This window comes from Akebia trifoliata, chromosome 7 (assembly GCF_017979445.1).
Source record: "Akebia trifoliata isolate Shusen 1 chromosome 7, ASM1797944v1, whole genome shotgun sequence".
Lineage (NCBI taxonomy): Eukaryota > Viridiplantae > Streptophyta > Magnoliopsida > Ranunculales > Lardizabalaceae > Akebia > Akebia trifoliata.
Window position 1 is genome coordinate 26053633 of NC_141381.1, and position 15124 is coordinate 26068756.

The following is a 15124-nucleotide window of genomic DNA, read 5'->3' on the forward strand; positions in this document are numbered from 1 at the left end:
TTGATTTGAGTTCAATCTCGTGTCAGATGTGTGATTTTATTCGTAGGTTTCGAAGGAGTTCAGGAGCTCAGACTCTATACTTTTGTGAATCAGGTTGAGTGCTTTAAGATATGCCATACTCTCTCATTGCTTCTAGAATTGTCTTCGTCGGTCTTATGGCTCTGGCCAATTTGGTTGATTTTCTTTAAGCTAGTCAAAGTTTGTTATCTTATTCTTGTCAACCTAGGATTCTTCCTTACTCCATTTTTTAGTGATCTCAGTTGGTACCGAGTTTTCTTACTGTAATGTACTTGGCTCAGGATGTAGAGCTCACCTCCTTTCTTGTTACGGATTCTACCTTCGAAGAATTGGCATGTTTCTAAGTGGTCCTTGCTCGCTTCTTTAAGACACACATCTCTATTGTGTGTGTGACTAAAATAGTCTCCACAAGGACCATGTTTTTTTTCCTCCTCGGTCTACCCTTTTGAGGCCTTCTTCTCGTTCAGACTTGATATCATTCATCTATCTCTTCAAAATATATTATCCCTACGAATTGATTTACCAATCAATAATATTGATCAATATACCTTAGTTTAAACCTCCTAAACCAAGTTTGTAGGGGTTAATTGATCAATCCTTTGGATGATAAATTTTTTTGGTGTTGCCACGGGGGTATGCATTTTTTTATTGAGATCAATAACTCAGTGCTTACAAGAATTGAACCTAGGTGAATGGTATCATCACGCAAAGACTTTTATCAACTGTGCTTGTTGGCTTATGGATCGATCAAATTGATAAATTAAAAGCTCCCAAGTCGACAATTTTCTTGTTATTATAGTAATAGGGAAGGAACACGTGTTGCAAGGGTAAAATTCCTCAAAATCGTAGGATCTTACCATTGTATTACATGTTAAGAGAATTTTTCAAGATAATATTATTTAGAATGCATTGATGAATCTAACCAATTGTATTTTTATAAGTGAACATTTTGATTTTATATATCATAGATAATTATCTCAAATGTATTTATTTATCTATCAACAAATTCTTTGTAATAGAAACTAGAGTTGTGATAATCTCACTCTTTTTTTCAGACGCCCTTGTATGCCCCCATCACAAAATCGTAGATCATTTGCTTTGAGATACACAAGAAAAAGATTTATGATTTTGTAACTACCAATTGGAGTGTATGGGGATGTCTGAAAAAAGAGCGCCAAACTATCATTAGTCTAAAAATTATTTAATATTAATTCGATTAATGACGATCACCCCACTTTAGTCAGCTCAATATCACTAACAAATAAGTGGGACATTCGATATGAATCATCCTTCACATTGATTTATCCGATCTAATATAAACCGTCGGATATTTTGAAAATATTAGCCAAGTCAATAAAACTCAATCAAGTTAAATAAATTTTAGTTTTTTATATATAAAAATAATTAACTTTTAATAAGTTAAATATTAACTACTTTGAAAAAAATTATGATAAATTAAAAAAACTTATAATATTTTAAATATAAACATAAGTTAATAAATAATTAAAAGACAGAGTTAAAAGATTTATCTCGACCGAGACGAGATGACTCGGGAGAGTAAACTCGGTAATTAAAACCATGGATATAAGACTTGACTCATTCCTTTTCTTCTTCTCGGTGGGTTTATGTCGTAGGGTTTCTGCCACAACTCCTTACATCAGGCGTAGTTCGCATTAGATACATTTTGCAGAAATCCTAACCAGCTCGATCAACAAGAATCATGGCTGTCTGATTCGCTTAATAGGTGTAAGAGACCCTTTGAATGTTTGAATTTGTGAGGAATTGGAGATAGAAATAGAGCTAACAATTTAATAATGGCTGCCGCTGCTAGCAAATTTAACGGGAATTTGAAGGCAAGTTCTCTTAACTTTTCTTCGTTTAGATCTTTAAAAAGGTTTCATTTTCCCCAAATTACTTGTATTTATTTGATTTATAGCCTCTGTTAGTAGAGTTCAGATCATTGGGAAACACTCTGTTTTTTTTTTTTTTTATAAAAGTGCGAAATCCAAGACTTTCTTGTTTGCACACCAACTGTTTGTCAAATGTACTGAATCAATTTTTCTAGATATGGAGCTCCAAATTACGTGATCGAATAAATGTATCTATTTTGAATAAATAATTAACATTGAAAATGGTGTAATTTGTGCCTGTATGGGAGAATTGAAATAACCCGATTTGGGCCTCTGCACTTATTCAACTCAAATGGAGAGAACGAATTAGTGTAATTATCAGGGAAGAAGATCTTTGAATTTGAATATTTTAATCATTTTCATCTAATAATGCAAAAGGGTATTATTGAATTGAAAGGTTATGATCGTTTACATTTAGTGCTAATTGTTGAAGTGGACTTGTTTGATTCTTTCTTGGTTTTTATCTAACTAATGTCTTTGTTTTATAACTGATAATAGAACTCACTTCTTATATTTGTAAGCATGTTTTATGCAGAAAGCACTTGCGGGCATTAGGCGTATCAACTTGGAGGGTCTGCGATGGCGAGTATTCGATGCAAAAGGGCAGGTTGGAACCCAATTTTTTTTTTTTTTTTCTTTAATGTGTACTGACAAGGGTTTGCTTCTTGGGCCTATGTTCTTCTCACTGGTTGTTGATATTTTTCTACTTCGAAATGACAACTCAACTCAGTGGCTAAGATGATTTGTAATTTTCTTTAAAGGCTTAACTAACAGATAATAACAATTAGAAGTTTTTATAATTATGAAGCATTGTTGTTTGTGGTGCTTCATCTACAACAATAATCCCATTTTTTTAGCCGAGTCACCGAGTCATATTCTTAAATCATGCCAATTCCTAGAGATATTTAAAAATTAGTTCAAATCAACCAAGCCATGGTTAGGTTCTCTAGCTTTGCCACCTTGGCAGTTATCATTATTTTATTTTCTTGAAATTTGCACTTATAATCGTCAGATGACTTATGCTGACTATCTAGGATTTTGGAATGTGAATCATATGAAACCATTCAACATGTATCTATTTGGGGTCTGCATGATGAAAATAAATAATGATCTACTACTCTTCTATAGGTCCTTGGGAGGTTAGCATCTCAACTATCTATTGTGCTTCAAGGCAAGGACAAGCCAACTTATACACCATATCGTGAAGATGGAGATTTGTGTATTGTGCTCAATGCAAAAGATATCTGTGTTACTGGGAGAAAACTAACTGATAAGTTTTATCGCTGGCATACTGGGCAAGTATTGATACTTATAGTCATTGTTCCATTTGGATGGAAGTTTTTTTTGCTTATCATGGGTATTCCCACTCTTCAGGTGAGACTAATCCCACGGTCATACCCCCCTCCTCCTCGGATGGTAGCCCCAAGGAACTCATTGCTTCTTGGGGTTTCGAACACTTGACCTGCCCTTCCTGAGGAGCTTATCAAGGCTCAGCTTGCCACTAGGCCAACAACCCCTTGGGGTTATGTGGATGGAAGTTGCATGCTTCTTAGTATTTCTTTTGACTTGACATTGAAGTATGTTTAACTTATAGGTACATAGGCCACCTCAAAGAGAGGAGTTTAAAGGATCAGTTAGCAAAGGATCCAACAGAAGTTATCCGTAAAGCCGTACTACGCATGCTTCCGCGAAACAAATTGCGTGATGTGAGTGTTTACCCAAATCTTTTTTTTCTTTATTAAAAGAAATCCCAAAATCTTAAAATTAGTTCTATTTTCTCAATAGTGTTATCCTTTTGTATGATTCTTGTCATTCTTTAGTTATGGATGAAAACTCCATTAACAGACAAATGTACGAGAACTACTACGAGATTTTTTGTATGTCGATTCAATTGCTAAGCACTAACTAAACTTCTTTTGTGACTGATATATTTAATTGCCTTCTTTTATAGTTAACTCGGACATTTCTAACCATTAACCCTATACCTATCAAAAAAGAAAAAAAACAACGTTTCTTTCTCATCAAACCCTTGAGCTACTTTAAACTTTTTGTTTTTCCATTTTCTTTCTTTAAAAAAAAAAAATAATAACCTAATTTTAGCTTAACATAGATATCCAGCATTCTAGATATACTTGGAACTTAGCATTTGACATACGTGGGAAAATACTTGGATTGACCATGACCCAAAATTATGCTGATTAGACAATCTTGACTATCAGATCAAGATCCAATTCATGGATGACTGTAAAAGATGATTGTCTGAAGAAAAAAGCCCTTGGTTGGCTAGCTAGATTATCCTATTGGTTGGGCCATTGTCCAACCAAGTGTTGTCATCCTGGTTGAAAGATCAAGATTGATCACTCAAATGGTCTAGATATGTATTATGGGACGTGGGTAATACTTCTGTTCATAACTACTAGATGATCCCATGTGAAGCAAGTTTTGGAAGTTATTGACCCTACACCACATCTTTATTATGAATACAGGATAGAGATCGAAAACTCAGGATATTTCCTGGCAGCGAGCACCCCTTTGGTGATCGACCTCTTGACCCATACGTGATGCCTCCCCGTACAGTACGGGAGATGCGACCCCGTGCAAGGCGAGCTATGGTTCGAGCTCAGAAGAAGGCTGAAAAACAACAACAGGGTGACACTTCTAAGATGTCAAGAAGAAAGAAGGAAGTAGTTCAAACTGAAATAAGTGCGTGAGGGATGGACAGCAGTTCTTGTAGGGTTTATTCTCCTTTCATGTTTCCTTTGTCTATGTAGAATTCTGCAGCTTTATTTTCTGTTCATGATGAATCTTTAGTGAGGATCGTAACTCAGAGATGACCACCCTTAAAGGTTGATTTTGTTTGATGTTTTGAAAATTTTCCTCTTAACAATCTGCACTCACATTGTTTCAAAGCCCCATAACATTTCAGCCTTCTTACATTTTCTAGTTGACACATTTGCTGAGGACACATCATGTATTTATAAGATAAATTCTTGTATCCACCCATATGTCCATCCATGTTTTGGTGAATAATTGAAATAGCCTCATAACATACCTCAGTTTACTTTGGATTATTAACATAAATGATTTACATGGCCTCGACTTCAATCTGCAATAAACCTTGATTTTTTCTTTCAAAAATCCATCATCCTCAAGTTGTTCGATGTCTATTTTAAACGATTCCACGCCATCTTCGTTTTCAATGTTTTCTCGACTTCATGAAGCAAACCCTTGATTTTTCAACCCAAAATTTCATCTTATTCCATTTTCTAAAAAAAATCCTATCTTGTTGAAAAATCTTCACCATCTGAGCCAAACACAAAGTATGGGAGTTGAAATTCGCTAAAATTCCATGACAAATTCTCATAAACAATCAAAGACTGGATCTGTAATTAACTCTCACTATCAACGTTCAAAAATTGAGTTTAAAAGTCTAATCATAAAAAGTACAACTCGGCAAACCAAACAGATCCTCAATACGCTTGAGTTTCCTTCTGTGCTTAAAGAAAAACACTTTCCTTACTAATTTGATTAGAGTTAAAGCTCGTTTTGCTCAAATGGATTACCACATCGGCAACCAACACCATAGTCCATACCCCTCTAGATTTCATGTAAAGCCTCGTATTAAATTAATAATAATAACAAATAAATAAATAAAAATTTAGAGCTGCTACTGGCACCCCCATGTTTTATTGATTACACCTCAATTAAAAATAAGGCAAATAAATGAATGATTGGGGATAAGTAAAAGTTGGGATGCCAATAGAAGCTCTCTCATTTATTTATTTTTGTCAAATTTCTATTTTTTGGGTTTCGGATTTCATATGAGCTTAATCATAATTGTAAGCAACTATCGGAATGATTTAAAATAAGAAAAATGCTGAAGTAACATTGAAATCGACATTGTTTCAGACATTGCTGATGTGGGATATGAGTGAGAAGCATATATGGTTCTGTGCACTCCAATCTTTTAATCGATGTCAATTTCAATGTTACTCCAACACTCTCTTAAAACTAATGTTTTATAATGTTGAAAATTTAATTTGATCCAAACCTTTGTAATGTTTGAAGAGTGTGTGTTTTAATCTTTAGTTGTGGTGTAATAAATAATTTAAGAAATTAGATTGTAACAGCACCTCTCATTTTAAGGACTTCATCCAAAGTTTTGAAAATAGACAGCAACTGATAGACTTGAAGATCATCTCTTACATGTGATGTATGACCACCCTCTCTTTCGTCTATTAAACTTCCATTGAACTCCTAAATTTAAAATAAAATTCAAGACAAAATAAATTTTTTTAAATAATTTTTTTTTCGAAGTTCGTAGAATTTTATCTTCTACAACCTTGTAGCACTGGATCATGTTTTGGATGTCACAAGGTGTGAGCTCAAGGACCAAATCTTACATAAATTAGTAAGGCTAGTCTTCCTCTAAGTTAAATCTGTACATCCAGATGCACTATTGGACACTTTCTTTCGAGCCCACTGACCAAAGTAATCTGATCGTGATTGGTGATTGAAGATGAGTCGACTCGGAGTTCGAATCACGAGTTTCAAGTGTAACCATTGAACTAATTTCTTGATCAAAGTCTCTGTAACACAAAAAGGGGGGAAATTCTTCCTCGTTGCATGCTGAAGATCTCAAATTCTCAATAGTTTTTCTTCGAAGGTTCATAATTTATCTCATAAATTTAGGGGATCAATCGAATATTATTCACATGGAGTCCATCGAAGCTCTAGTGGCTCACATACAAGGGCTTTCGGGCAGTGTTGAAGAGATTCCTCAACTTCACAACATTTTGAAACAAGAAGAAGAAGTTCTCCAATCTCATGCCCCTCAATTAGCTCCTTTTTTAGAACAACTCGATCCATCAAAGCATTCTCTCGGCTACCTCTATATCCTGTACGTTTTTTTTTTTTTTTTTTTTAATTAATTTTTTTCCGGTATTCGAATTCTTTGGGTTTAATTAAGACTGGGTTTTGATTGATTGTTTGTGTAATTAAGTATTTGGGTTATTTTGTGAAGGTGTTGATCAATTAGTAGTGTTCGTTTTGTTTTATCTTCTATCTTCTTCTTTTTTATTATAATTTTTCCGGTATTCGAATTCTTTGGGTTGAATTAAGTCTGGCTTTTGAATTTTGATTGATTTTTAGTGTAATTAAGTATTTAGGTTATAATGTGAAGGTGTTGATCAATTACTATAGTGTAACAAGTATTTGAAATCCTAACCCCAAAAAAATGTATTTGAAATGGGTTTTTATCAATTGAAACTGTAACAAAGTGATTGGGACTTCAGTTCTTATGGAATGTGAGCTTTAATTGATTGATTGATGCTGTAAAAGAAGTGCTTGGATTGTATGGGAAGTGGGTTTGCCCATAGATGCTTCAACAAAGTGTTTGGATCATGTTTTTGATGGGCAAGCGTGTTATTGGTTTGTAATTAGTGGATGAAGGTGGGTTTTGAATCCAATCTTGGTATCAACACTCACAAATCTTACCAACTTAGAAAGCTGGCACCTTTTGGATCATATGGGTAGTGAGCTTGTACTTTTTTTTTTTTTTTGGGATGGACCGACAATTCCTCTCCACGAACTTGATGTCTTCATGGGAAATGGGTGGTTTTAGTTACTTCAACAAAGTATTGTGTGGTATGGTGTCAAGGTTTATGTTGTGGGCAATGGGTTCCAGTGTAAGCTAGTATGCTGAGTTGGTGCATAAGTTTAAATCACATTTATCCGCTGAAATTCTTACGGTTTCAATTTTCATACATATTTGCTTCATTGAAATTTTTATTTAGATGGCATAAAAGTGGTGCGTTTCAGCTGAATTGATGTGAAAGTTGATTGAAGCTGTTCAATGTGCAGTTTTCTTTACTGGGTTCGGTTGGACTCTAAAACATATGGGGCTCCTAAACAAGCCGTTTTCTACATAACACGCAGTCCAATGTGTTTAATTTCCAACTGAAAAGTGCCACGTAGACACTGTTTGTTGTCATAGGAACAGGACACTGTTCTGGATCGTGACTCTTTAGCTATGGATTCCGCTGATAAAATTTCTATATATGTATGACTTTACAGGGAAGCGTATGCATCTGCTGCGATATCACGAGAGCAAGCAGTTGAACTTATTCCAATCGTTGCCAGATTTATAAATTGTTGCTTGGCAGAACAGATACGTTTGGAACCTAATAAATGTACTAAAAACTTCTTCTTGCACTGTGTTGTATCTGAACATTTGACTAAATGCTTAAAATGATCTCAGCATTGCTTTATTGTTCTTGCAGTTATATCTATTTGTAAGAGGTTCAAGGACGAAGTTGTGCTTCTTCAAACACCAATACGAGGCATAGCTCCCATGCAAACAGCTGTTCGTAAACTTCAGTCTTCGTCTGAACATTTGACTACTTTACATCCATATTTTCTCCTTCTTTGTTTGCTGGCAAAGTGCTATAAAACTGGTCTTAGCATTTTGGATGAGGATATTTTTGAGGTTGATCAACCGAGGGACTTCTTTCTCTATTGTTATTATGGGTGAGTCCTCTAGCTTATCAGTAGTCTTTCTCTTTCTTTTGACATGTCAGTTATCATTTGTTATGTTAGTTAATGGATGACAAGGTGGTCTAAATGACTTACGGTACGGCCATGGGACCATAGTCACAAAGTCGGACTACGAATTTAAATTGGCAAGGGAAAACTTAGAAAAACCATTAAAAATGGGGGAAAGAACGAGAAAAAAGTGGGAAAAAATGATAAAAACAAAAGATAAAAAAATATATTAAAACGCGAATATATATAATGAAAATTCATAAAATCGAGTTATTATCATCAAATCCTATATTTTTACATTTATGAATCACCAAATTCTATTTTGTATCAAATCCCACATTGAAAGAACAAGAAAGTGTTTAAATTTTTTTTTTCCTATGAAAAAAATACGCAAAAAAAATGAAAAAAAACAGGAATAAGACGTTGTTTTTTGTCACAAAGGGAAAAGTCGCGTTTTTTAATCAGCAGAGATGCAAGATGTGTTTTTTTTTTTTTTTTTTTCAAAAAATCGCCGTTTTTTGTTACTATGCATGGGACCAATATGGTTTGGATAAAATATTTATACTTAAAAAAACAATGTTTTCTGTGTATATCTTTTCTAGATTAGCAGAGTTGGGGTATATTACTTATTACCAAAAATGAAAGGATCAAGGAATCTCATGTTTAATTCTGGGATAAGTGGTATTAAAAAGTTTTTTTATCTTCTTGTATGTCCAACTGTGGAATTACGAGGTTTATAAGGTCACTAGAGAAAAATGATCTATCACAAGTCTTGGCAAGCAGCTAGAAACTAAGATAACTTATAAAGAAGTAAAAATACTAAACAAAGACAAAATTGGTAAGCGATGATGGTGACCGTTGGGGTATTAGGTTTCCTAAGAGTGATGGAACAAAGATGAAGACAAAAATCAAATATATTAGATAACCAATTAAGTTAGGGGTTGGCGGATTTTTACTCATCGCGCCAAATTGACCAGCCCTAGACAAAGTGGAATAGAGGAAGAAGTTCATTTACTAGACCCCAATTTTTTGTTGTTGCTGCTGCTAGGGAGGTCTCCCATTGATGCAATTTTCTACTTGGACAAATTATGGTTAAACTTAGAGAAAAGGGAAAGGATCTCCAAATGATTTTTATGTTTCTTAGTTCAAGCTCAATTTTATTTTTTATTCACTGATCATAAGTCATGATCTTAAGTATTATATATGACCAATAGAATTATGATGATGATAGGATCTACTGTAGGAGTTCAGTTTCTACTGGATCTTTGAAATACTTTCGTGTTCTATAAAGAACATATTCCATATAATACCCTTCAGAAAAACATTTGAAATCCAGCTGTCGGGTGCACATCATTTCTTGCCTTTAATCCTTTTTTTGTTAAGTAGAAACTTTTATTGACAAATAAATAAACAGGAGGCCAAGGTGGTCCCCAATACAAGAAAACAAAGGAAAGAAAAAAGAAAAAAAAAAGTGAAGGCCAACATCCACAAACAACCCCGCGCAAAGCCAACTACCAACTGCATAATGAGACCCACTTGAACTCAAAATTCTCAAAAGAGACTCCTAAATCTTTACATAATTTGCTCCAGTGGTATAGAATGTCCAAAATCTCCAGAATCACATCTTGAGGAGAGTTTTCCTTTCCCTGAAACCCCCATTTGTTCCTCTCTTTCCAGAGCCCCCAACACACGGCAAGAGGAAGGATAGCCCATTAGTATCTTTGCCTTTAATCTATGATGTTAGTAGAATTTGGTAACTGACATTGTCAAATATGGAAAAAAATTTCCTTTTTGTCTTAACAAGGATGTTTTCAGTCCTTAACTTCAATTGGGATATGCCAGTCTCTTCATAATGCCGTCATTTGTTAGGAATTCCAATTTTTGTTGTTGGTCATTTCCATAAGCTCCTGTGCTGTCCTTTATTTATCCAGTGCCTTCTCATTATTTTGGCTTTGAGGTACTTGAGTACTTGATGCCACGGACTGCTGACATTACTTCACATTTCATATAGGGGGATGATATGCATAGGACAAAAGCGTTTCCACAAAGCCATGGAACTTCTACACAATGTATGTAAGGCACATAATGCAATTTCTTATCTTATTTGACTATCTGATACTAATAACACTTGTTTAACTTATTGACTGAGTTTCTTGTCTTTGTTTATTGCAGGTTGTTACTGCGCCAATGTCAACTACAAATGCTATAGCTGTTGAAGCACATAAAAAGTACATTTTGGTTTCACTTATTCATAGTGGGCAGGTTTGCTTGATTCTTTTCTCACACTTCTACTTGTATGACTTCGATTAGGTTTTAAACGTAGAAATTGATTACAAGGTTTCATGACAATTTATAGGAATTACTTAAATAGAAGGTTTTATATTGAATACTGCAAAACTGTTACTTAGGTTTGATAATCTAGTAAAAAGATTATTGATGAATTAGTGTGGGATCGATTTTATTTTAGTGTGATTTGTCATGTTTATTTAAAACAAAGCTATGTGCTAACAACTTGTAGAATCACCTAAGAGTTGAGTATTTTGGAGGGATCCCCTACCCAGGCTTTGTTATTCATTTGGTCATTGGTGTGCTTAATCTGCTTATAAAAGTTTGACTTAGAAAGATAGTATTTTACTATTAATATTGCTTCTACTTTCTTTGATGTTAATCCGATGCTTTCCATTATTAAGTTATGCAACTTTCTATGATAGTTTTCTACTGCTTTCCCAAAGTATACTTCTTCAGTGGCTCAAAGGAATCTTCGGAACTTCTGTCAGGTAACTCTTGAAACCCAACATGTGTCTCTTTCCATCTGAGAATTATTGATTCTATGCTGGTATTTCCTATCTGCTTCTATGTCATGTTCAACATCTGATGCATCAATTTTGCGCATTGCTTGGACAAATATGTCAGAATTAAATCATGTCACGCATAGGAAACTACCTGTCTTTAAAAAGGAGAGTTTCTACTAAGAGCACACCTAGATGTGTGCTATTTCATTGTTAATATCATGTGAATTGGGGTTCTGTTAGTAAAAGTTGGTGTGGCAATATAATTTTTCTAACAAATAAAACTGCCTTTTGTGTTTGCATGCACATTTTTATCCTTTTTCTAATAATTTCCATGCACGTATATTTGCTTACGTGTTTCCTAGTACTTTAATATGGAGTATCTGTAGAGTTCAGATTTGGATCTTATCATAAAATTATTCTTACATTTGGCAGCCCTACTATGACTTGGCCAATAGCTATAACACGGGGAAAATCTCGGAATTAGAGAGCTTTGTCACGTCAAACAGGGAGAAATTTGAAAGTGTGAGCTTTTTTCTACATTTTCTCCATCTTCTTATTTATTAGCACAAATCTCTTAATGTGGAGTACTGAGATCCATAATGAAACAAACAGGGATGAGTGTTTTGTCTGTACTTTCCATTTAATGTATTGCAATCCAATTTCACGAACCGTTTTGGTGCATCTAAAGGCTTTGAACTCTGTTTTCAGGACAACAATCTTGGATTGGTGAAGCAAGTTGTATCATCTATGTACAAGCGTAACATCCAGAGATTGACTCAGATGTACTTGACTCTTTCACTCCAAGACATAGCCAATGCAGTGCAACTGAATACCTCCAAGGAAGCTGAGATGCATGTGCTTCACATGGTATTTACTAATTTCACTCACTAAAATCCATTAACATTGCACATACCTATCAAGATAAAATTAAGAGAGATTCATCGGACAGGCCTATCTGTTGCATTTTTATTACAAAAACTCCCTTACTTCATCAAGTTGGTTACTCAACAAACCTTGGAGTGGGATCAACATCATTTTAAATGATTAAAAACCTATAATACCCTGAGTTCTTTTAATCATATACCCATTATACCGAGGGTAATATAGGTATTTAATTTTGTTGAAAGATGTAGGTCCCACTCCAAGATTTGTTAAGAAAGAAAAATACTTTCCTTACTAAGTAAGGAAAGTTTTCCCCATCAATTGTTGGTATCCAAAAACATGATCTAATGCCACAGGGTTGTAGAGGACAAAATTCTTCGAACTTTGGAGAAAAAAAAGTTCATTTTCATCGTTGAACTTCAATTTTAAATTTGGGAGTTCGATAGCCGTCCATTTTCAACACATTGGATGAAGCTCGAAAAAGTTTTTTTTTTTTAATTAATGTTTTTTAATCTGAGTTTTCCCATGAAATCTAGAAGGCTGTGGTGTTGGATTGCCAATTTGATAATCCATGTGGGCCCTTAGTAAAATTTCAAATCTTAATACATAAGTGAGGCTCGTCTGTTTTTTTAGAAAGAAAGGTTTGTTGAGTAATAAAGTTATAAAGTAAGGGAGTTTTTGTAGTAGAATGCAACAGATAGGTCTGCCCGGTAAATCTCTCTAAAATTAATTATAGTGCTTTTCGGATTCTGGGTTTATGTACAATCTGTAGATGATTCGTTTTATTTATTTATTTTTAGATTCAAGATGGTGAGATATTTGCAACAATCAACCAGAAGGATGGAATGGTCAGCTTCCATGAAGATCCTGAGCAATATAAAACCTGTGAGATGATTGAGCATATCGATTCATCAATTCAAAGGTATGCCATTTAGATTTTAGATAACAACAAATGGGTTGAATAATTCCCATCAAAGTCATTCATCTTTCCATAAGTTGAGCTGTACATTAGCTTTCCTCCCTTTGTTGGTACCTCGGTTTGGGACCCACCATTCTCATTTCTCAATGTCTCACCTAGTAGATCTCTCAGCATGATCGATGGGGAACATTATTTTTATTGTAAGGGGTGTCTCATGTGCGTTGTTTCAGGATAATGGTGTTGTCAAAGAAGCTTAATGCCGTGGATGAACATATCTCATCTGACCCCATGTACCTGGGAAAGGTTTGTGTGTGCCGTCATTTTTCTTAACTATTTCAATTGAACTTAGTCCTTTTAACAAGCACTAATGGTTAATCTAAATAATGCTTTGTCCTTAGGTTGGGAAAGAGCGACAAAGGTTTGAATTTGATGACTTCGATACTGTACCCCAGAAATTCAACATGTGAAACAAGCAAAACGCACATCATATATTTTGAGCCAAACTGTGACATGTTACATAAAAGGAGATGCTCTACGACAGTGCTAAACCCACTTTAATTGATTCTGTTTTTGAGGTCTCCAGTATCAGAAGGATCTGCCATGGTATGGAAGGGAGACATCGTTTCGGAAAGAGAACAGAAAGCAAACCCATGTAGAGTTGAAAGACTTGATTCTGTACTAAAAACAAGATACGAGGACCTTTAAATTAAATGTAATGTTAAGTTGGGATGGGTTCTGGGGAAAGGTTAGGTGTAGCATTGTCACGTGAGATGGTAAGATGAGAGAATTATGTGTATGTAGTTTGCCTCTAATGACCATGGATTATTGCTTCTGCAGTAAAGTCTTTGTGCAGATTTCTACTAGCACCCAAGTAATCCTTGGGGCACATGCAGTCCCCTCCTACCCACACACCACACACTAGGTAATTTCTGTTATAAATCCTTTGGGGTGGGGGGGGGTGGTTTCTAACTCAAGACCTCTCTACTTCCTGAGGTGTGGTCTTGGCCATCACACCAGCCCTTAGATGGTTTCTATGTGATTTACTACCATAGAAATCGAATGGGTTGCCGTTGATTGATAAGAATAAAAAAAGGTTTGAATTCCTATCTCAGTCTATTTATATATCGTTGTGCTGCATTTAATAAATCGAAAAGCTTAAGTTATCTAATTTGGGAAGATCAAAATCATGTAACATTAATTTATATCAACTAATCAAGCTCGAGAAGAGAATAGCCATAATGACAACAAGCAGGAGTCATATTCACCAATTAATTGGACTAATGATCACAACCATTTGACATGTCTGACTTATTATCCTTCTAATATTTGTGAATTGTCTTAGACAAGAAGGTAAAGGTATGAAAGAAAAGAGTCTTTTACATCAGCAGGTTACAATCAATAGACCGGATAACCACAATCGTTCAGTTTTCTTTGTGACTTAAGAGTAATTGCTAGTTTGGAACCTCTGAATGTATGGAAAAGATTTTGAAATGAATAATGCTGAAGTGACCTCAGGCAGGAATCTCATATCGCACTTCTTGACGTGAAAGCGTATGGGAACCATGGATGCTTTTCATCACTCCAGCACGTCTATTTGAAATATATAATTCACCCCTGTTTTGGGGAAGTAGCACTTCCACCAATGGAGTCTTTAGAGATAAACCAAGTCCTCAAGGCCTAATATGAATTTCTACAATATTGCTCCTCTAAATTTCTCTCTTTAGAAAGTACCATCAGTTCAGTCTCACAAATTTTCACTCTGCTTTATGTTACCATTTCAAATTCCCCAACGCATGGTACCAGGCAGAGAATCACAGCTTGATTACTAGTGCTTGGCTTGTTCATTTGTTCGATCAACAGAGCTTCCATTAAGTATTAAAGAGGATAGCATATTCCAGTTTATTTTGACACCATTAAAGAGGAGAGATTAAGCTTTGAAGGCCTGTATCTTTCCAGGATACCCACCTAATTTGCATATTTTCTTGACTGCTAATGAGGTTGATATCCAATTATTTCAATCTCAGCTCTCTTGAATTGGATTATGCATTGAGACCCCACAA

General features: G+C 34.9%; 2 protein-coding genes across 2 annotated transcripts; both read left to right on the top strand.

Annotated features, from left to right (window-relative positions):
- Positions 1–2030: 2030 nt before the first annotated feature.
- On the top strand, positions 2031–4848 carry LOC147398599 (Ribosomal protein L13 family protein). Its single transcript, XM_086447850.1, has 4 exons — positions 2031–2535; positions 3057–3223; positions 3523–3634; positions 4415–4848. Exons 1-4 carry the CDS (start codon positions 2458–2460, stop codon positions 4637–4639), a joined length of 582 nt encoding a protein of 193 aa, XP_086303976.1. The 5' UTR covers positions 2031–2457; the 3' UTR covers positions 4640–4848.
- Positions 4849–6508: 1660 nt separating this feature from the next.
- LOC147398600 (COP9 signalosome complex subunit 3-like) lies at positions 6509–13905 on the top strand. The gene is made up of 11 exons (XM_086447851.1): positions 6509–6828; positions 8004–8119; positions 8210–8456; positions 10483–10540; positions 10644–10733; positions 11183–11248; positions 11696–11785; positions 11972–12130; positions 12946–13067; positions 13295–13367; positions 13463–13905. The coding sequence occupies exons 1-11, from the start codon at positions 6644–6646 to the stop codon at positions 13529–13531; spliced, it is 1275 nt and encodes a 424-aa protein (XP_086303977.1). The 5' UTR covers positions 6509–6643; the 3' UTR covers positions 13532–13905.
- Positions 13906–15124: the final 1219 nt, after the last annotated feature.